This window comes from Armigeres subalbatus, chromosome 3 (assembly GCF_024139115.2).
Source record: "Armigeres subalbatus isolate Guangzhou_Male chromosome 3, GZ_Asu_2, whole genome shotgun sequence".
Classification (NCBI taxonomy): domain Eukaryota; kingdom Metazoa; phylum Arthropoda; class Insecta; order Diptera; family Culicidae; genus Armigeres; species Armigeres subalbatus.
In genome coordinates this window covers 255,340,946-255,362,534 of record NC_085141.1, presented here as the reverse complement: position 1 = coordinate 255,362,534, position 21,589 = coordinate 255,340,946, and the positions used below count along the sequence as shown (strand labels likewise).

Here is a 21,589-nt window from a genome sequence, read left to right as displayed (position 1 = left end):
TTCCGCTTCCGTACCTGAAAGGGGTATTCAAGCCTTGGTCTTGGTAGTCCACTTTGAGAAGACACCTTTTCCTCGATTTTAGTCCACCTTGGTCAAGAGAACCGGCTGGCTTCCCCTTCTCCGCAAGGTTTTTCAGCTTTCATTGCTCCTGCTAAAGGTAAGTGAAGAGTGGGGCAGTGGGTAAAGCGGTGCTATATAATTGAACGACCCAGTGCTCGACAATTTCCCACCCATAACTCCTTCTGAGCAGCCAAGAGGCTTACATATGGTAGACGAAAACATTATTGAGATCCTTGGTGATGAAACACAACATTTGATTGAATTTTTGAAAAACCAACTCAATATTCAACAGCAACGACAAGACTATACAGCGATTCCACGGGAAAGAATAGAGTTGGAAAAAAAAAATTGTCCAATTTTGCTCAAAATCGCTTGGTATGTTCTTCATCGAAAATAATTAGACCCGTATTTTTTTATTTTTTTATTAGGGTGACCATGTTCGATATAGGGTTACCAGAAAAATCGCTACTTTTCGAAATTTTTTATTTTTAAAAAATCATAACTTTTGAACCACTGGATCGATTTGCAATATTTTTTTCTAGATAGCAAGCTTATTACTTTTAGCCGTTTTTGAGTTACATTTTTTTTTTAAATTTTAAGTTTTCTGCCCATACACACATGGAATGAACGTTATTCTCCACTATTTCAAATAGCTCATCAATCAAATCAAAAGTTAATCATCATTAAATCAAAAGTATGAAAATGTTATTCAAGAGTGTTAGTTTGGTCTCGTTTATTAGAAGAATTTACGAATCGCAATAGTTGAAAATAATTCTATCGGAATAGTCTGGTGTTGTTATTGATGACTTCATTCTCCAAAATCGGCAAAGCAAAATGTCGTTTTTCAAAAAGGTTGGTTTTCAGCGATCCATACAATAGGTTACCTGCTTTGTTTATATGTTTTCAATATTTTTGATGCAGGTAATTCATTGTATTTTCTTTTTTGATTATGATTCATCTGTCTCCTTTTCCTTATTCACTCTACCTAAATGATACCCAAAGGGACTATTTAAAGTGGTCTATAAGATAAAGTATATGTCAGTCAAGAAAATCAGTGAAATTGTCCAGTTGCCTTACTGAAGAAACGTTTAATACAATGAAGCACGAATGCTCAAATTGCCATGTTTGGAGTAATTGTTACAGGAAACTTACTCCTAAACTGTATGATTATGCAGCGAAAAGGAGAATAAAATTGGATAAAAGCTGTTCCTACATTTGTAATACCTGCTATTGCCGACTTTATCGCATTATCAAGAAAGGAAACGAGCCAGCAGCTCCAAGTGCAGTTATTATAGAATGTGGAAATTAAGAACTCACCGTTTCTGAACCATCGAAACTTGATGATCTCGCCGTTGCCGGACCATCAGGCACCAATAATTTCGCCGTGGCGGGACCATCTAGAGTGAACAATTTCGCCGCACCAGCAAACATCAATAATGGTGGTAGAATAATCTCTTCTTTTTGTTCATTCAGACATCATGATTTGCTACGTTATACTAGTTGTACTCGATTATTCAGAAAATTGAAAAAACATCAGTTCCGTATAATCTTACCTAATCCGACCTAGTAGCTCAATTTGTAGAGCAGTTGCCTATCATGCAACAAAATAGAATAATCGAATACAATATGTATTACATTATATGAAGAAACATGTTCCTAACTAATAGTTATTTTTCCATCTTGTTTTCAGAATCTTTGTTTTCTTTGGAATCAACGAGTGCTGAATCAATTGGTAGCGCTGGTGCCCAGAAACCCGGAGACGGTCAGGAAATTCTTCAACAAATGAAGGCAAAATTTGATGAAACATCTGACAGAAACGATCGATATAGGATTTTAATGTATTGGAGGAGCTTGACGACCGACTGGAAAATAGCTTACACAACCTCACTTGATCAGTACCGTTGCTGATGAAGAATGTGTATAGCCGCCAGACATTCTAAATACTCACGCTCCTCTAATGTGGACGTGTACAATACACATGTGGAAGTATTGGTTTGAGAAATTGATTGCGAGTGATTTGACTATGCGTCCAATTTGGGAATCTCGAGCTCGTTCAGTAGCCGCTAGGTTGCGAAGGCCGACGGAGGTCCTTCGTAGCTTAGTTGGTTAATGCACCAGTCTAGCGTACTGTAGGGTCATGGGTTCGAGTCCCATCGAAGGGAAAGTGGTTACCTCCAATACATTTTCCAAATCAATATCATCCACATAACGTACATATTCACATATGAGTGTTCATAATAAATTATACATATTTTATGAAGATTTCGAACATGGTTATATTTGCAGCCTAAAATAAACTAATGAGTTGCCTTGACATTCTACCCCTTCAATCTGAGTGCCAACAATCAAAATTAATAACAATTTTGAAAATCAAGAATAGGAATTTAATTGTGACATTCAATCAATAATGTGTTTCAAAATCGAGTGATTTTATTTCGTAAAAACGTAAAAACACTCACCTTTCCAATAGTTGACCTTCAGTTTAAAACACTGAGAAAATTACAAAAAAAAACCCTAATTATCGGCGATGATGCCTTTCTAAAGAGCTGAAAAACATAAGAAAAGTCTAAAACAACACTAATAGGTGAATAAATCTTATTTTAACATTTGTTTATACTTATTACAAAGCTTCCTACCGAATGCAACTTGTTCCAAGCCAATCAGATAAGCATTAGTGCCGAAAAAGTGATTTTTCCTATACAGGTTTTGAAATTAGTATTTTGGCTATAACTTTTGATTCCATAGTGCGATCGGAATGAACTTCATTAGGAAGCAATGGAACAGGATTCGCCGTCGAATACAACTTGCTGTAAGCAAATTGCCATATGAAAAGTTGGCCAATGATTTTCTCAGCTTTTGTGTGCAAACGTTGTAGGCCCTTAGGCCTTACATAAGGTATTTCTTGTTTAACAAAGGACAATTTACCATTCGCCGGTAATGTGAAAAATAAATTGGACTATTAATTGTAGAGAAATTTGTTAAGAGTTCACGAATAAAAAATAAAGTTAAAGTTATCCTACATTAAGGACTTCATTGAGGATAGGGATGAACTGAATGTATATACGTTCAGCCTTCAATTGCAGGATTATTATCAATTACCGAAACGAAATATACGAAAGTTCAACATCCTCTGATATTCAACCTCCCAGTCAAGGAGTACTCAAGTTTCGCTATCGCACCGGTCGTTGCCCTGCTACTCGCATTCGGAGCGATTCAAGCGGAAAAAGCTCATTACGGAAGTAAAAAAGAAATAAAGTTATCCTGCTGTCAGTCGGTGCCTCGGTGCCACACACATCCACAGGGAGAGAGACCACAAGGACATAATCGCACTTTCGGAGGCTTACCAGTGGTGTCGCCACATTGAACGTTGCAGACACACCGAAGCCGCATTGAACTCTCCGGCAGGCTCAGTCGGCAGGAATTTCCACACAGAGAAAAACGGCAAGATAATTGTGTCTGGAGCACTGTCATTGCTTTAGATATATTCCACTTATCTGGATGGGGCCTTATGCTCAATGCCTTTCCCGTCGTCTTTATGTTTTCAAACTGTGTATCTTTTGGGGCGAGATCTAGGTTAGTTGGAAGAAATTCTTTTGCAACGCCAAATGAAAAGGAATAAGAGCGGACGGATTGTCGGGGTCGGGATGCCATAAGTGTCATAACTGCGCGTATTTTTCTTTGGAGTAGCAATTTCAAAGATTCCAGTGGTGCTTAACATTTTGATTGTACCCATTAGAGTCAGCAATGGTGTTAAATCATTTGAATAATGAGTGTTTTAATTGTTCTTCAACCCAGCATACCTCGAGTCAAATAACCCTAAACAAAACACAACTCACCGGCAGTACACCTCAACTTTCCACTCTAAATCGTCGAAAATCTCTGCGATAATGCGCCTTGAAACTTTTCTCGCAAGTTCATGTAAAAGTTGGAACAATTTGCATAAATTAACCCCCAGAGTATTCACATTGCATTCAGTAAAATCGAAATTACAGAAACGGTTCCGACGTTGATCCCGGGACTTGCGGAACTTCCATTTGCGCCCTCTCGTCTGTCAGCCGTCTCGGGTCTCCGGCATATTTCTGCCACCCAGTTCCGTCCGTGGGACCAGCTCTGACGACTGACTGCCACAGAAAAATTCAACAATAAACTTGAACGACTTCTGTTCACTCGACTCGCTTCGAAAGTTGTGTGTACCAGGAAGACATTCCAAATGTTGGAACCACAATCATAACAGCTTTCCAACGCACAGGGCCGCGGTGGGGGCAGAGGATAACTTCGAAGTCAAACTTTTACGACCGGATTGTTGCACCCCGTATTGTTGTGTATGAAATTTTAAGGGAAAACTATATGAAAACATTCGTTTCGAAGTTGTGGGCGCCCGGTCTGTGTTCGATGGGAGGATGAAACTCGCGTACCTTCACCGAATAAGCCAAAGTGGTGAAAAGCATTTAGCCAAGCTGCAGCCAGAAGCAGCACCACGCTGAGAACTGGAACTTTCGTTTGAATTTAGAGAAAGAAAACAATGGCTTGTACTGTTTTTTTTTCAGAGAACTAAGGAAAATGTATTCAGAAAATGTAAAATGAGGAGCACTGATGTGTAGAATGTTTCATATTTTTGAGCAGTGAAGTGACAAATTGAAGTAAAAGGATCTTTTGGCATAATTTACTATTTTTGGGGGATCGTATGAAATGATTCGGAACATCCCTTAATTCAGCATTTAGCATATCGGCACCTACATTTCAAAAGGGCGAAACTGCTTTTGAAACTGCTATTTTGAGCCCACCACACAGTGAAAAATAATGAAAATTATTCAGTTCAGTGCGTAAAAATAAAGACGCGTAAATTATTCTATTCTAGACGTGCATAGATCTTTTCCAACAAGTTCGCCCCAAATGTATGCAATTTCTGTAGTATTATCAACAATCAATACGAAGCTGGCGATTTTTTGTGTTTCTAGTTTCGCACACTATGAACAAATTTTGAGTAGTTCCACTTTTTACGAAAAATGAGTAAGATTTCCGTGAGAAAAAAAGAGACAGCAATACAATTTCACTCAGTCTCTGAGTGATTTGAAACGGGTGTGTACACGCAAAAAAATATTGCAGTTGAAACTACCATTCCGAGGGTTATTTTAAGAATATGCACCGACGATTTTCAGCAGATAACAAACCCGTTTGATTTTACCATGCGCGCAGTAAATAATCAACTGTGAACTCACATTAACTGAAACAGTGGTGAATTTCTCCGAAACCATGGTGAAATTTACTGAAATTTCATGGTAGTTTTAAAAACAGAGCGTAGTCTACAAAATAGTAGTTTTAACCACGGATTTTTTTTCTGTGTAGATCAAATCAATACCAAATTTTCAAAACGGCTTATGTGCTTTTGTAAATAAAGATTCAAATGTAAACAAAGAATTCTCACATCTCACATGTTGCTTTTCATTTCTCACTCTTCACTTCTCATATCTCACTTCTCACTTCTCAAATCTCACATCTTTTTTTATATATTGCATTTATTTGACAGGCTCAGGCGTATATAACACTAAACGGAGCCGAGATTTTTGATATTTACAATTGATATAATTTTTAATTACAGTTAGTTTGGGGAAAGGGCAAAGATCAAGACACTCGTGCCGACTCAATGTTAGATTGCGTAATTTGAGGATGGACGGGGTTGGCATTTAGGTTTGAGGTATTTCAGCTGCTCATCCGGGTATTTGACGTCATGACTGGTTTGGGGTAGCGTCTTGCTCGGGTTATGGTTCTTCAGAGAGCATCTTCCGGATGTCCAGAGCTTCATGGTACACGGAACAATAAGACAGAGACAAGAAAAAAAATGGGAAAGAAAAAAATTGAAGTATTAGACTTCGATGTCAGACGAGCAAAAAAAGGCATAGATGTCCTGCAAATAAACCACATCGCGATCTGCCAAAATACCTCTTACTTCCCGGAAGGGTTGTTTAGACATCTCACATCTTGTATTGAATTTCTCACTTCTCAATCTCAACTCTCATTTGTCGCTTCTCACTTCTCGGCTCTCACTTATCACTTCTCGTTTCTCACTTCTCGCTTCTTACATCTTGCATTTCACTTCTCGTATCGATTTTTTTACTTCTCACTTCTAAATCTCACTTCTCACTTGTAGCTTCTCATTTCTCAGCTCTAACTTATCACTTCTCATTTTTCACATCTTACATCTTTATCTCAATTTTCACTTCTCACTATTCAGTAGAGATGGGCAAAACGGATCACTTCATTGGACGGTTCAGATCTGGGTCATTCAGTTTAATAATCCAGATCTTTCATACGGATCGGATCTTTGGAACATAACGAAAGGAGAATGCAGAATGGTGAAACGGTTGTCATTCAGGATCACACTTTTGGCCCATACAGACAATAATTTAACCTTTCTCTCGTACATAAGCATATTTAACATGTGTAGAAGACTACAATAAACTTGTTATTCTGTCATTGTCTTACAAATGGTTAGATAATTTGCTGATCTGGTGAGCCGGATCTTTCAAAAAGTGAGCTACGAATCATTCACTCACTTCAAAGATCCGGATCATTTTAACGGTTGCGGATCTGAACGCCCATCTCTCCTATTCCGTTATCTTCTCTCACTTCTTAATTCTCGCTTCTTGCTTTTCACTTTTTACTTTTCACTTCTCGCTTCTCACTTTTCATTTCACACTCCCCACTTCTTCTTTCCTAGCTTCAACCTTCTTGCCTTCACTTCTCACATCTTCCTCCTCACTTCACTCATTTCGCTTCTCACAACTCACTCTCTCTCCATTAACTTCTTGCTTCTTACTTCTCACTTCTCGCTTCTCACATCTTACATCTCACTTTTCGGCTCCCACCTCTCGACTCTCACTTATTACTTTTCGTTTCTCACTTCTCGCTTCTCACATCTTACATCTCATCCCTCATATCGAATTTCTCACCTCTCACTTCTAAATCTCACTACTCACTTGTAGCTTCTCATTTCTTGGCTTTCACTTATCACTACATGCTTCACACGTCTAACTTTATACATCTCACATCTTTATCTCACTTCTCACTGTTCACTTCTCGTATCTCACTTCTTATTTCCCGCTTCTAACCTCTTACTTCTCACTTTACACCACTTACTTCACACTTCTCATTTTAACATCGTATTTCTTACTTCTCTCTTCTCACTTCTCACAGCTTAAATCTCACTTATCGTATCTAATTTCTCACTTATCGCTTCTCACTTCCCGCTTCCGACTTATCACTTTTCGCATCTCTCTCTCTTTTCATATCTCACATTAATTACTTACTTCTCAGTGAGAAGTAAGTAATTAATCTGAGATATGAAAAGAGAGAGAGATGCGACAAGTGATAAGTCGGAAGCGGGAGGTGAGAAGCGATAAGTGAGAAATTAGATACGATAAGTGAGATTTATGCTTTGAGAAGTGAGTTCTCACTACTCACTTCTCACTTTACACTCCTCACTTCTTCCTTCTTGCTTCTCACATCTCACATCTTACACATTGCTTCTAATTTCTCATTTATCACTTCTCACATCTCACATATTATTTCTCACTTCTCACACATAACTTCTTAATTCTCACTTGTCACCTCTAACATCTCCCTTCTTACTACTCACTTCTCGCTTCTCACTTCTCACTTCTTATTACTCACTTTTTACTTCTCACTTCTCGCTTCTCACTTCACACTTCTCACTTTTCCCTTCTTGATTTTCACCTCTCACATCTCACATCTCCTTCTTAATTAGCATTACATCCCCCACTGGGACATTGCCGCCTCGCAGCTTAGTATTAAGCACTTCCACAGATATTAACTGCTAGGGCAGCAGGGACTATGCCCAAGGGATTAATGACCCCTTCTCACGGCCTCTGCGAGTTAGGGAGTCTGCCTAGGACGTGGTGGGGCTTGAAAGCGGACTCTGTTAAACCTCTACAAAAAGCTGCATGTGTCCGCAAGCAGGCCCTATCAAAGCGACCGTGTGCCGCTCAAAGCGCACAGGAGCCCAAGGAGTGCCAATTGGCACATCAGGATCAATGCCAGCAAGATCCTGATCATGGCATTCTGGCCGCGTGTTAGCGGACCTTGTCTTGGATATCGTAATATTGTGTAAGCGAGGGCTGGCAGTCCGACATTCTACTCTCTTGGTAGAGCCGGGTGCCACTGACTTGAAAGGGCGAGTGGGCTAATGGCTAAGCTGTCTTCCGTCCCCTAAAACCGTGGCGGGCCTTGTAGCACGCTGTTCAATCCTGCCACCAAGCTTTGCCTGCTGGGTGGGAGTAGGCTCAAATACCCTGTCCTGACTTACGCTGATCTGGCTCTGAACACGTAACTGTCAACCCTTGCATGGCCTCCCTGCATGCCGTAGGGCATGCAAAGATAACCATGGGATCACTAAAGGTGACTACTCCGGTAGGATTCGATGGCAGCCACAAGAGGAACCAATTGAAAATGAGTGAAGCAAAACAAAATAATTCTTTTGACGATGCGTTAAGCATGGAGGTGGTAAACCCCTTTGCCAAGGGGGGTTTGGTGAGGTCTCCTCCCAGGGAGGCGGAGAGGGTGACGGAGGCTGCAACTAACAGCACCGGAGTCTCCCCAGCAGTGACAGGGTATAGTCCTATCAGCACGCTCGGCGGACCACTACCCATGATGCGGGTGGTCGCCGAGCAACTCGATGATATCACCGAGTTCGCGAACGCAAGGCAGAACACCAGTAAGAAACTGAAACAGAACCTTCGGATGCTCCACCAGGCTGTTCGAGTCGCAAGACAAGAACAGGATGCGTTTATCAGGCGGGTGGTTGGAAGAGAGAAGGACGACAAAGGTGCTCAAACCGATGCCTTATCCTTCCTTGGAGGAGCGAACGTGGCCCAAGAAAGTACTGCGCTTAACCCGAAGCGGCTCAGGCAGTAATCCGGCGAAGGCGCTCAGAGCAAAGTCAAACGACGTGCGACCATAAAGGCCGAACGTCGTCTGGACGGAGCAGATCGGGGTGCAGAGGAGCCCGAAGGGCGTCGACCCGAGAAGGTGACTTCTCAGCCCAAAAAGGCGAAAGGCACCAACCAGGCGCAAGTTGCCTGGCTGCAAGAGGGTATTAGCCAGCCTGTGCCATCGGCACAAGGGACCGATAATCCCTGACAGTTGACCGCATCTCGACCCGCAAAGAAAGCTAAGGACAGAGGCGAGGCCTTGTTGGTGAAAACTGATAAAGCAAAGTGCGCTGAAGTCCCTAACTCGATGCGGGCGACCGAAAAGCTTTCGGCGCTGGGTCAGGACGTGCGAAGCGTCAGACGCACCAAGACCGGTGAAATGATCTTGGTTCTGAAACGCGGAGCGCAGGCTAGTGGGACTAGCTACAGGAAGCTGGCCCAAGAGGTCTTGGGTGACGACGCCGAGGTGAGGTCGTTGGGGGCGGAAGTGACCTCCAGTGCAAGCAACTGGATGAGGCCACGAACGCGGACGACGTTGTCTCTGCCGTCAGAGACCAGTGCGGTACAGAGATCGACAAGATCTCTGTACGCCTAAGAGACGGTCCCTTTTGCACGCAGGTAGCCTACCTTAGGTTCCCGGTTGCGGAAGCCAAAAAGGTAATGGAGCGAGGAAGTTGAAAATCGACTGGTCAGTATGCCCAGTGAGCAAACTCCAGCCGCCTCCAGTGGACAGGTGCTATCGGTGCTTAGAGTTGGGACACAAGTCCTACAACTGTAAAGGCCCAGACCGTAGCGACCTGTGTCCAAAGTGCCAAAGTGCCTCATCTGCGCCAGCAAAAAGCAATCCTGTAACCACGTTATGGTAACCACGAATAAGCCGTGCAAGTAAGCTACTGAATCTTAACCACTGTGCAACTGCCCAGCCCAGCAGCTGCTGTGGAAGTAAGTCTCGGAGTCGAGGACCGATGTCGCCCTTCTGTCCGACCCGTACAACGTCCCTGTCGATAACGGAAATTGGGTGGTGGACGGGTTCAGGATGGCGGCTATTTGCACGACGGGACGGTACCTGATCCAAGAGTTAATACACTCCTCTGCTGAGGGTGTCGCGATAGCCAAGATCAAGGGAAGATCCATTAATTACGTAACGTACAAAAATGGCCATTTTCAACACCTCCCCCCTATGTCAATCCCCTTTCCCCCTCTAAGCGTTACGTAATTTATGGATGCTCCCCAATAGTGTGTTCTATTGTAGCTGCTATTGTCTGACCTAGTGGGTTGTAAGTCGGTCGTCATAGCAGGAGATTTTAACGCTTGGGCAGTGGAGTGGGGCAGCCGCTGCATCAAACGAGGGGTCAAGCGTTACTAGAAGCGCTAGCGAAGCTCGACGCAGTGCTAGTCGATGATGGTTCCGCTGGCACGTTCAGAAGGAACGGGGTCGAGTCATGGATTGACGTAACGTTTGTCAGTTCTGGTCTGGGACCAGACTTGGACTGGAGGGTGGACGAACGTTACACCCATAGTGATCAACTAGCAATTCGCTTTAAGATCAACTATGGCGTGCAACATCCGAAGTCCGGGGATCCCTGTCAGGTCCGTGGGTGGAGAACCAATCACTTCGACAGCGAAGTTTTCACCGCGGCCCTGGGACTGGAAGCTAACACTGAAGGTCTAAGCGGGGATACGTTGGTAACTGTCCTATCACGCGCGTGTGACGCCACCATGCCGAGGAAAGCCCTGCCGAGAAATGGCAGACGCCTGGGATACTGGTGGAGTCCCGAGATTGCGGCCCTTTGATCAACCTGCCTCAAGGCTAGACGAAGGATGCAACGTGCCCGTACCGAGGAAGAAAGAGCGGACCGCCGTGAAGTGTTTCGAGCTGTGAAACTGGCCTTTAACAAGGCCATCAAGAGCAGTAAGAGAGCGTGTTTCGACAACATATGCGAAGGAGCCAACGCGAATCCGTGAAGTGACGCCTACAGGATAGTAATGGCCAGGACCAAAGGGAGCTCTTCACCCCCCGAACGGTCCCGGGATAGGTTGGCGAGGATTATCGAGGTACTCTTTCCGTCCCGAGCCACAAGTCCAAGTCAATTTTTCCTCCTGCACCGCAAGGCAGTATGGGTGCGGCCGAAATGGTGGCTCCGGTGACGAACGAAGAGTTACTCGGGATAGCCAAATCCCTGGTAACGAACAATGCTCCAGGGCCTGATGGAGTTCCGCTCTCAAGGCAGCAATCATAGCGAACCCGAACATGTTCAGGCTAGCTATGCAAAGATGCTTAGATGAGTGTAGATTCCCCGAAAGATGGAAAAGACAGAAACTGGTGTTGTTGCCGAAGGTCGGGAAGCCGCCGGGCGATCCATCGGCGCATAGGCCAATCTGTCTTATAGACACGACGGGTAAGTTGCTAGATAGGATCATCCTCAACAGGCTGACCCCTTACTCAGAGGGTACGCGAACGGCCTGTCAAGCAATCAATTCGGTTCTCGCAAGGGTAAGTCCACATTGGACGCTATTAACTCGGTGGTGCAGACTGCCGAGATAGCGATCCAACGAGGTATTCGATACTGTGCGTTAGCGATCCGCGTAAAAAGTGACCCCAGTGTATTGCATCAACTCATCCACCAATGCTGCGGCTAGATATATAAGGGAACGTCCACAAATTACATAACGCTTACAGGGGGAGGGGAGTTGAGTGAAGTGTGACAACCCATACAAAATTTTTAGATGCTTCATACAAAAAGTGTGACATAGGGGGGGGGGGGGGTAGAAAGTACCCGTTGCGTTACAAAATTAATGGATCTTCCCTAATTAGTGTTGCTATATGATTAAGTTTTGTATCTGTTTCATTTAATTAAAAAAAAACAAGCTCAACTTGCATACACTTTTCTTGCATTTTGCCAAGACACCAAACTTATATGATTCGATGCACCATTTTCTTCACAAAATTTAAACGCAACTGCCGATTTCGTGATCAAATTAAATAGCGATCAACTATAGGCAACTATAGCAACAACACCCAAAAAACAGATCTTACAATTATTGTATAAAAACGTGGCACATACAAATCTGTAAGGTTTTTATACAGAAATTGTATTAAAATAATACAAATCTGTATAATTTCAATACAACGATTGTATTAAAATCTTACAAAAATTGTATATGCCCAATTATTATACAGTTTCTGTAAGGTTCTTATGCAGAACTGTATTAAAATCTGCCATCCGCTGGTTGGGTGGTCTATATATATATAGGCTTTGCGCTCTGCTGAATGCAACTTGTTGGTTCAACCAACTGAATCGAAACGACGTCACGAACTTTTAAACTTCTTTATTGCGAGGTTAAAGTTTCCTGGAGTATAAATACGTTATTAGATATATTATTTCTGAGTTGTTATGCTTTGACCTACGTTTTATGCGTTTATTGGCTACGCTTTAGTTTCGCTACAGGCAAACACTGGATCTATACGTACTATGTGAACTACTAAATTATAAAAAAAACAAGTTAGCATATCAGGGGAATTGTGAGTCTTAATCCATGTGTGATTACCCTCAATGTATGGTTATGTAGCATACGATGGAGAAAAGCAAATCAGATGCAAACCTTAGATCTATAAACCTGAGAGAGGGATTAGCATGATTCAGGGAAAATTCACTCGAATTCACAATTCTGTCTCACCTAATAAATTTAGCTGAAATATTATCAAGCAATATGCGATAAATGCAATGGAAAGTTATAATATAGAAATCACGTTGATCAATAATTCTTCTATGATCGTGCTTCACCTCAATGACGTTCGAGCTGTCACGTCCCTGTCACTTATTGACGGCTGTCACTTCCGCGGTATGTGCAGGGTGCTGAGCGACATCGTAAGGGCGTTCGCAACACTCCCCCCCAGTAGGTGGTCCTCGGTCCAGCATACTTATGTTTCCTGCGATGTCCAGCACCGCCAGCTTCACTGCAGGTCGCTCGTAGATTCCGGAAATGGTCTGAACCGTCGCTGATCTGACCTGGCCATCCTTGGAAATCTGGGTAGCAATTACTTTTCCCTTAGGCCAACAGTTCCTCGGAAGGCTAGAATCCACGATTACGACGATATCCCCCACGGCAATTGGTTTCGCAGGGTTGAACCATTTTGTGCGGCGTGTTATTTCGGGGGTGTATTCTTCAACCCAACGCTTCCAGAAGTAGTTTGCGAGGATATCTGATGTTTTCCAAGATTGTCGCATTGCTCTAGCACTGTCGTTGTAAGGAACAAGAGGCTTTGAACCATTTGAGGAGCCAACCAAAAAATGATTTGGCGTTAGGGCTGGCGAAGATTCGTCGTCAACAGGAACGTGCGTTAGAGGTCTGCTATTTACGACATTTTCTATTTTTATCATTAGGTTCCTCAAGACTTCATCGGTAGGCGAGTGACTCAATTTTATTGTAGCCAAAATACGTTTGATTGTCTGAATCAAACGTTCCCAAGCGCCTCCCATATGTGGGGAGGCAGGAGGGTTGAATCTCCACGTTGTAGTTGGTGTAGTGAACTCTGTTGCTAGTTTATGGTTATCAATCAATGCTTGAGCTTCCTTGAGCTCCTTCGAAGCCCCTACAAAATTTGTACCTCGATCACTAATTATTCGTATCGGAGTTCCGCGTCTAGCAAAGCAGTTGTTTAGGGCCATTATGCACGAATCGGTTGACAGAGAATTGGCTATTTCGATGTGGATTGCCCTAGTTGTCAAGCACGTTACCAATACTCCCCATCTTTTTTCCGGGCGTCGTCTAACCGTGACTTGGTAAGGTCCAAAGTAGTCGACTCCCACATATGAAAATGGTCGTACATAAGCTGCCAATCGCTCCTTAGGTAGGTTGGCCATCATCGGTGGTTCAGGTTTAGCTTGGTAATTTTTGCAATACTGGCAATATCTGCGAATTTTGTTACACTCTACGCGCACTTTCGGTATGTAAAACCTTTTTCGTGCTTCGTTAACGAATGTCTCGTTACATTGGTGATGGTATTTTTCATGGATATCTTTTAGCACTAGCCTTGTGAGAGAATTACTACGGGGAAGGACTATCGGAAATTGAGTGTTTTCCCCAGCATAGTCGCACACATCGATACGACTATGTATGCGCAACAAGCCGATTGCGTCAAGAAAGGGACCAAGTTTGTATAACGGACTTGTCTTGGGTAGAATCGGCTTACCTGATGATATATTCTGCTTTGATAGCATTCTCATTTCATCTCCATAACACTCCAATTGAGCGCGTCTGTAGAGGTAATTTTCAGCTGTTCGTAGTTCTTTGCTTGTTAATGGCCCTCGCAAATTTTGTTCGGAATTCCTTTTACGTTTCATATTGGCTACGAATCGCAAAACGTATGCAAATACACGCTGCAGGCGAATCCAGCTGGAATAATTTTCGGGTCGTAAAATCTCTCCGGCTTCTTCGACGTAGTGTAGTAGCAGTCGTGGTCGAAGTTCTTCCGTCGTTTTGTGGTTAAACGTTGCCTTTGGCCATTCTTCGTCTTGGTTGTATAGGAAAGATGGCCCAGAGAACCATCGAGAGTCGGAATCGAAACAAGGGGTACCGTTCCACTTTGTACCTTCGTCAGCTACGTTAGATTTTCCTGAAAGCCATCGCCACTCCGATACATCTGTTGTTTCAAGAATTTCGCCAACGCGGAACGCAACGAACTGCGAATACTTGCGATGGTCTGATTCAAGCCAGCACATTACATTTCGTGCATCCGTCCAAAAATATCTCCGGCTAATCTTCACAGAATGTCCTTGCTCGATGTTTTTTGCTAGCCGGGCACCAATTACTGCTGCCTGGAGTTCGAGACGAGGAATCGATACGAATTTGATCGGTGCAACCCGACTCTTTGACCCCACTAACGAACATGAAATTTGTTCTTTTTCAATGAATCGAAAATAAGAAACTGCTGCGTAACCGAGTTCACTTGCGTCCACGAACGTATGGAGCTCCACGATACGTTCTGTACCCCTCGATGGTGAAAGGTGATAGCATCGTGGTATTCTAACAGACTCCACCTCTGGAAGAAGCTGCAGCCAGATTTTCCATTTTTCCTGCTGCTCTGTGCCGATCTCGTCGTCCCACGAAATACCTTCTCGCCAAATCTCTTGGAAAAGCAGTTTCAGAAGTATCATGTAGTTAGACAACATTCCAAGAGGATCGTAGACGGACATCAGCACGCGCAGGACGTCACGTTTCGTGGGATGTTTGCTGCCAGATAGTAGCTGCTGATTCCGTTCCGTCGACAACTTGTAGCGAAATTCGTCCGTTTTTGTGTCCCACCACATACCTAGGACCTTCTCCAAAACTGCATCCTTGTCTCCATCCAGCCTTTTTTCCGTTGCTTCCGTTTCACCTAATGCTTGTGTAACGACCGTTGAATTAGAGATCCAGTTTCTCATAGTGAAGCCTCCCTGTTGATGTATGTAACGGACATCCTTTGCGAGTTTTACGGCATCTTCTACGGTGTCGACGCTAGCCAACATATCGTCGACGTAGTGGCCTTTGTTTATCACTTCAACGGCTTCGGGAAATGCCGATTGAAATCTTGCGGCATTTTTCTTAACAACAAATTGAGCGCAGCTGGGTGAACATTTGGCTCCGAATGTCATTACAGTAACGACGTATTCACTGTTCTCACTATCTTGATCACACCAAAAAATGCGCTGGCATTGCTGGTCATCTGTATTCATACAAATGCGTAAAAACATTTCCGCAATATCACCAGATATGGCCACACGTTTTTCACGGAATCGATACAACACGAAAGGTAACGGTGTTAATTGGTCAGGTCCCTTCATGAGAACACTGTTGAGCGAAGTTTCTCCAACGGTCGCTGCTGCATCCCAAACAATTCTTACTTTGCCAGGTTTGTTCGGATTGTAAACGGGGAACATTGGCAAATACCAAACGCGACCTTTAGTTTCTTGTTGTTCTTCCACAGATAACTTACGAACGTATCCCTTCAACAAGTAATCGTTCATCGTTGCTTTCAACGTCGAAGCTAAACCAGGATCTCGCTGCATTCTTTTAACCAAACAACGATGACGTCGTATGGCCATGGGCTTGCTATTGGGAAGTTGGATATCATTATACTTCCACAGCAATCCGGTGTAGTATCTTCCGTCCTCGAATTTTGTTACCGCATGCATCATTTTCAAGGCACGTTCATCTTCAGTCGACATAAGTAACATCTCCGGCTTCGAAATGCCTAGACTTTCCATCGCAAAATAGTTTTTTACCGCAGAGTTGAGTTCGACATCATCCGTTACGTGATGACACATATGGAAGCTATGTGGGATGTTTGTCGAAGTTAACGAGTCAGTGGAAACACACGTTCCAAACACCATCCAGCCCAATCGCGTTTTCGCAGCTAAAGGTTCATCTTCTTTACCTTCCTTGCATTCTATGGGATGCGCTACTCGTGCATTATTCATCCCAATTAGAATTCGTGGTCGAATATTACTGTACGAATCAACTGGTATTCCTTGAAGATGAACATAGTTTTTTGAAATTGTTTTGAACGGTAGAGACTGACACGGTAGCTTTAGTTCTTTAACTGTGAACACATCGGTAAGACGATGTGTGTTCATTTCGCTGCGTGTCCCAGAGATGTCCAGTTCAACAATTGTGGCTGAATCTTCGTAGCGGCAAGCATCGCCGGTCCATCGAAGGCATAATGGATAGTCTCGCCCCTTCAATTGCAACTTCGATGCAAGGCTTTCCTCCAGCAACGTAACGGAAGAACCAAGATCGAGAAACGCGTAAGTACGAATTTCTATTCCACGGTTATGGAGTATAACTGGAATGTACTGAAACAGAACGGATTTACTATTTGCTCGGTGCGTATTGCAGGTATGGACAGTGTCGCTTTGAGTGATTGCATGGTTAGCAGTTTCATGTCGGCTCGCAATCGCGTTAACGGAAGAAGTTCGGTGATCCTTGGCATCATTGTGCAATAATCTGTGATGCTTGAACGCGCATCCATTTTTACCACAATTTCTGTTTAATCTACACGGTCCTTGATGCCTGCCTAAGCAACAACGGCATAATTTGTGCTCCCGTAGTAGATTCCACCGTGAAGGATGATCCAGTGTTAGAAAATGCTTGCATACATCGACGCTCTCGCAGCACCCCTGACAAATTATACACATGCCGGAGCTATCGGGGGAGTAAACTTTGCATTCGCTTTGTTTTGGAGCAGTTTCAGTGTGTGCGTTTAAAAAACCATCATCTTTTCGAATACGCCGCGGCTCATTTTGTATTTGTGGAATGGTTACCGAGCTAGCCGCCTCGGCAAGAGTATATAACCATGAGCTGAATTCCGTCAGGGTAACTCGGAATAATCCTTGACGATAGGTTGCCCAATTCAACCGGATCATAGGTGGTAAACGATCTACGAGACTTTGGAGGAGCGAAATGTTGCAGAGGTGCTCGTCCAAATTGCAGTTGTGGACGGTGGCTACCATGTTCCTGACTGCTATTGCAAAGTCGATTAGCGTCCCCAGTTTATCCGGTTTGGGTGCCGGTAGTGATTGAATTTTTTGAATGAGAGAGTGGACTATTATCTCTGGCCTTCCAAAAAGCATTTTAAGGGTTGCCAGAACGCTATCGAGATTTCCCGGGTGAAGCAGCTGACAGCGTACAGCATCGAGAGCCTTCCCTTTAAGGCATTTTTGCAACCGCATCATATTTTCTTCTGGGGTGTATTGCTGTTTCAGAGATAACTTTCCCTTTTACGGTACAACTTAAAAACTACCGCAAATGTCACTTCATACTTTTACTCAGATTTTTTGCATGGCATTCTACGATGACAACACCAAATATCTGGATTTTGTTTCAGTGTTTCGAAGATTTTCAAGCTGGCGGTAGAACTTTGACAGCTGCGGAATAACTTAGCGAAATCCGCAAAATGGAAAATTTTGAAAAGATCCGCAATATCCGCAGATACGTGTCGTACTCTCGAAGGTACCATAAAATAATGGCCAGTGCTCTGGATCACCATTGTACTCCGGGAGCTCTTTCGACACGGCTTGACGAGCGGCGATTTGGCTTCTGTTCAGCATTACTGTCTCGTTACTGATTCCAGTCGCTTGAAGTGGGTTAGTTTGTGGAAATTCCATACTGGGACGGTTTGGCACAAGGTTTGGCACCGGTGAGGAATGGGATGGCAAGCCGCAACGAGGCCTAAACTGAGGGTTGAGCACCGGCGAAGAATGATACTGTGGATTAGGTAAAGTCGGAGCGGGCGGTAAGCCAGCAGCTGTCATTCGTGGTTGATGAGCCGAAAATAAATGACACTGTGCGGCTGAGTTTGTCGGACCGCGTTGCGACACTGATGGGATGGAATTGATATTCGAAGCTGGTGTTTGGTCCATTAGCAGCTGATAGCGCTGCAGAAGATGTTTCATCTCAAGTGCTTGCTCTTCTTCTAGAAACCGGAGTCTGAGCTCGGTTGGAAGCCGCGATACAAGATTCTGGCGGATTAACGATGTTGAAGCGTGTGTGAAGTACGATCCTTGTCCGAACGGTGCTGATGCGGCGTTAGTCGAGATAGTTGATGGTGCAGTTGTCATTAGCGGGTCTACTGGGATTGAAACGAAACTCATATATGTACGCATTGCATCGTGTGCACTACTCGCTGGTAATGGTTGCAATGGTGCTTGGCTCGATGGGGGGCCGCTGATAGGATCAGGAAGGAACACGTTCGTTTCTCCAGGCGTATTCGTCACTCCACTAGATGAAGCTATTGGTGGGACAGCGGATGCGGATGTTACGGGAGCGGAGATTCTGGCATTATGGCATCTCTGACAGCTCCAGTCGTAATCAGCGATGGCATCTGTCACACCAGCACAAGCGAAATGGTACCACCTTTGGCACTCGTCGCAACTTACCATCTGGCTTGTGTCAGGTTGATTGCACAGCAAGCAACTTTGCTCTATGCAATGTTCGTCGTGGCCTTCCGGTGAATGTGGCATTACTAATCCAGTTCCAACAAAACGAAACTTTAAGATGTTGGTTCAACCAACTGAATCGAAACGACGTCACGAACTTTTAAACTTCTTTATTGCGAGGTTAAAGTTTCCTGGAGTATAAATACGTTATTAGGTATTATTTCTGAATTGTTATGCTTTGACCTACGTTTTATGCGTTTATTGGCTACGCTTTAGTTTCGCTACAGGCAAACACTGGATCTATACGTACTATGTGAACTACTAAATTATAAAAAAACAAGTTAGCATATCAGGGGAATTGTGAGTCTTAATCCATGTGTGATTACCCTCAATGTATGGTTATGTAGCATACGATGGAGAAAAGCAAATCAGATGCAAACCTTAGATCTATAAACCTGAGAGGGATTAGCATGATTCAGGGAAAATTCACTCGAATTCACAATTCTGTCTCACCTAATAAATTTAGCTGAAATATTATCAAGCAATATGCGATAAATGCAATGGAAAGTTATAATATAGAAATCACGTTGATCAATAATTCTTCTGTGATCGTGCTTCACCTCAATGACGTTCGAGCTGTCACGTCCCTGTCACTTATTGACGGCTGTCACTTCCGCGGTATGAGCAGGAGCGACATCGTAAGGGTGTTCGCAACACAACTTGTTGCGAGAAAATCGGTTAGGGATGATGGTTATATGAAACATTGATTACAATTTTGTTTGAGCATGCAAGACAACGGATTGAATAAGGATGGTACCTTATGTGACCGACTAATATAAGAGCGTGTTATTAATAATGGAACAAACACCGTGCTATGAAATCGAAAATGAACCGAAGGATCCATCCAATTGCAATTTAAATTGCATCATATCAATTAAAAAGCCATTTTCAAGAATTAAATAAACATAACTCGTTACGCTTCATTGGTGGTATACACACCGGAGGACATTGCATTCCATCTACTCCTTTGGGATTAACCATCGGGGCATAATAGAAGCCTCGTTCAGCTGGGACTTTATTCTTATGACCGATTCCAATTTCATAAAGCATCTTGTGATTTATATCACAATCGTACGCAATCAGCTTCTCCTGGTCCTGTAAGAACCAATCAAATCTAATTTTCTCAATTGCTGAACATTGATTGCTTTCGGTTGTATAAATTAGCCACAGATGAGCTGATCCGCAAAATGGGTTGCGATGCGATTGCGAATGATCAATTAAGTCCATCTCGATTATGGAACTGAAAAATCCGTTACCCATCAGAAGCTCCAACCATCCATCTCGTCCGCAGCCATAGAAACTTTGTCAATTAATGCCATGAGGCGTGAAGCGGTCGGTGTTTGCGTTAAAATAAGTAGGAAAGTTTTGCATCCGATTTCGGAGCCAGCACCATAGGAGGAGTGAAGAGGGAGGCCACACTCGCACTGGGCTGCCTGCTTAGGCGTCGCCGGTACAGGATGTAATAAGGATTAGCACAGCCAGAAGCTAGGTGGAAACTTTTCGGGTATGAAATCGAATAAAAGAAGACTTTCGTATTAAAATTTTGACCCTTTCCTGCAGGCATTCGGTGGAAAGACACGAAGTTTGTGAATTCAATGTGATTCAGGTTGATGGGCGTGGCACAAGCGATTCTATTTTTCCTTAATTTTTTTTTGTTCTAAACAATTTAGATTAGTGTTTGCGATGCATTTGTCTAAGAGTTTCTACTGGCTTTATAAATACCTACCCTTCCAAATAATTGCTTAAACAGAATCCGAAAACTACACAGAGTTTGCCAATTCTTACATTTTCTTTTACGTATGCAGCAATTCAAGCGCAACTCAGGGAATGCTGAAGGAATCTGGAAATTTAAAAGAAATTCTGGGAGTTCCAGTGTTAGTCTGAGGAAATCCAACGAAAATCTGGAATATCAGTTAAATTCAAGAATTATAAGAAAACCAATGGAATTCCCCTGAAGCTTCCAGCATTTTAAAATTTCACTGGATTCCAAAATTTGGATGTGATAAATGTGATAATTTTAAATGTGATAAATTTAATAAATTTATAAAAATAAATTTTATTCACGTAGCACCAAATGTGATTTATTTATGAGCAAAATACTTACTCGTAGAATAACTGATTAATTTATTGAGTGTACCTTTTATTTCCAACCAGAACCAACATTTCAAATCAATAATCATTCTATATCGAAATACTTCCTTTGTCACACTATGTGTACACTGTGCAAGCTTTCAAGTACTTGTCACACACATCCGAACCCAATATCCGTTTGTTTGCGTGCGTGCGTTCGGGTCGCTTTCGAGTGGCAGATCCGGATTGTTTACAAATGTAAATCTCCAAAGTCCGTCTCAGTCAATAAAGCATCACATTCGGGCCACGTATCGACACTTGTCCATTGAGAACGACCTGTTTAGTGTCGGCTGCTGTCCTGCTTTGAGACAAAACCCCAGCCTTTGATTTCGCCTTTCGTTTGCATATCGAACGTTAGCCGTAAAACATCCTCTCCGTAATGTTTATACAATAACCAATCCAGTAATGAACACGGATAAGCTATACTGAAGCGGGATATGCTTTGCTCGATCCGATTGAATACGAACTGTCTGT

At 43.2% G+C, this 21,589-nt stretch overlaps 2 protein-coding genes across 2 annotated transcripts; both read right to left on the bottom strand.

Moving 5' to 3' along the window:
- Positions 1-12,823: 12,823 nt before the first annotated feature.
- LOC134222417 (uncharacterized) lies at positions 12,824-17,500 on the bottom strand. The gene has a single exon (XM_062701568.1). It carries the CDS (start codon positions 17,498-17,500, stop codon positions 12,824-12,826), a length of 4,677 nt encoding a protein of 1,558 aa, XP_062557552.1.
- Positions 17,501-17,926: 426 nt separating this feature from the next.
- LOC134222416 (uncharacterized) lies at positions 17,927-19,548 on the bottom strand. Its single transcript, XM_062701567.1, has 4 exons — positions 19,439-19,548; positions 19,312-19,380; positions 19,173-19,246; positions 17,927-19,116 (listed from the first exon to the last, which is right to left on the bottom strand). Exon 4 carries the CDS (start codon positions 19,007-19,009, stop codon positions 17,927-17,929), a length of 1,083 nt encoding a protein of 360 aa, XP_062557551.1. The 5' UTR covers positions 19,010-19,116; positions 19,173-19,246; positions 19,312-19,380; positions 19,439-19,548.
- Positions 19,549-21,589: the final 2,041 nt, after the last annotated feature.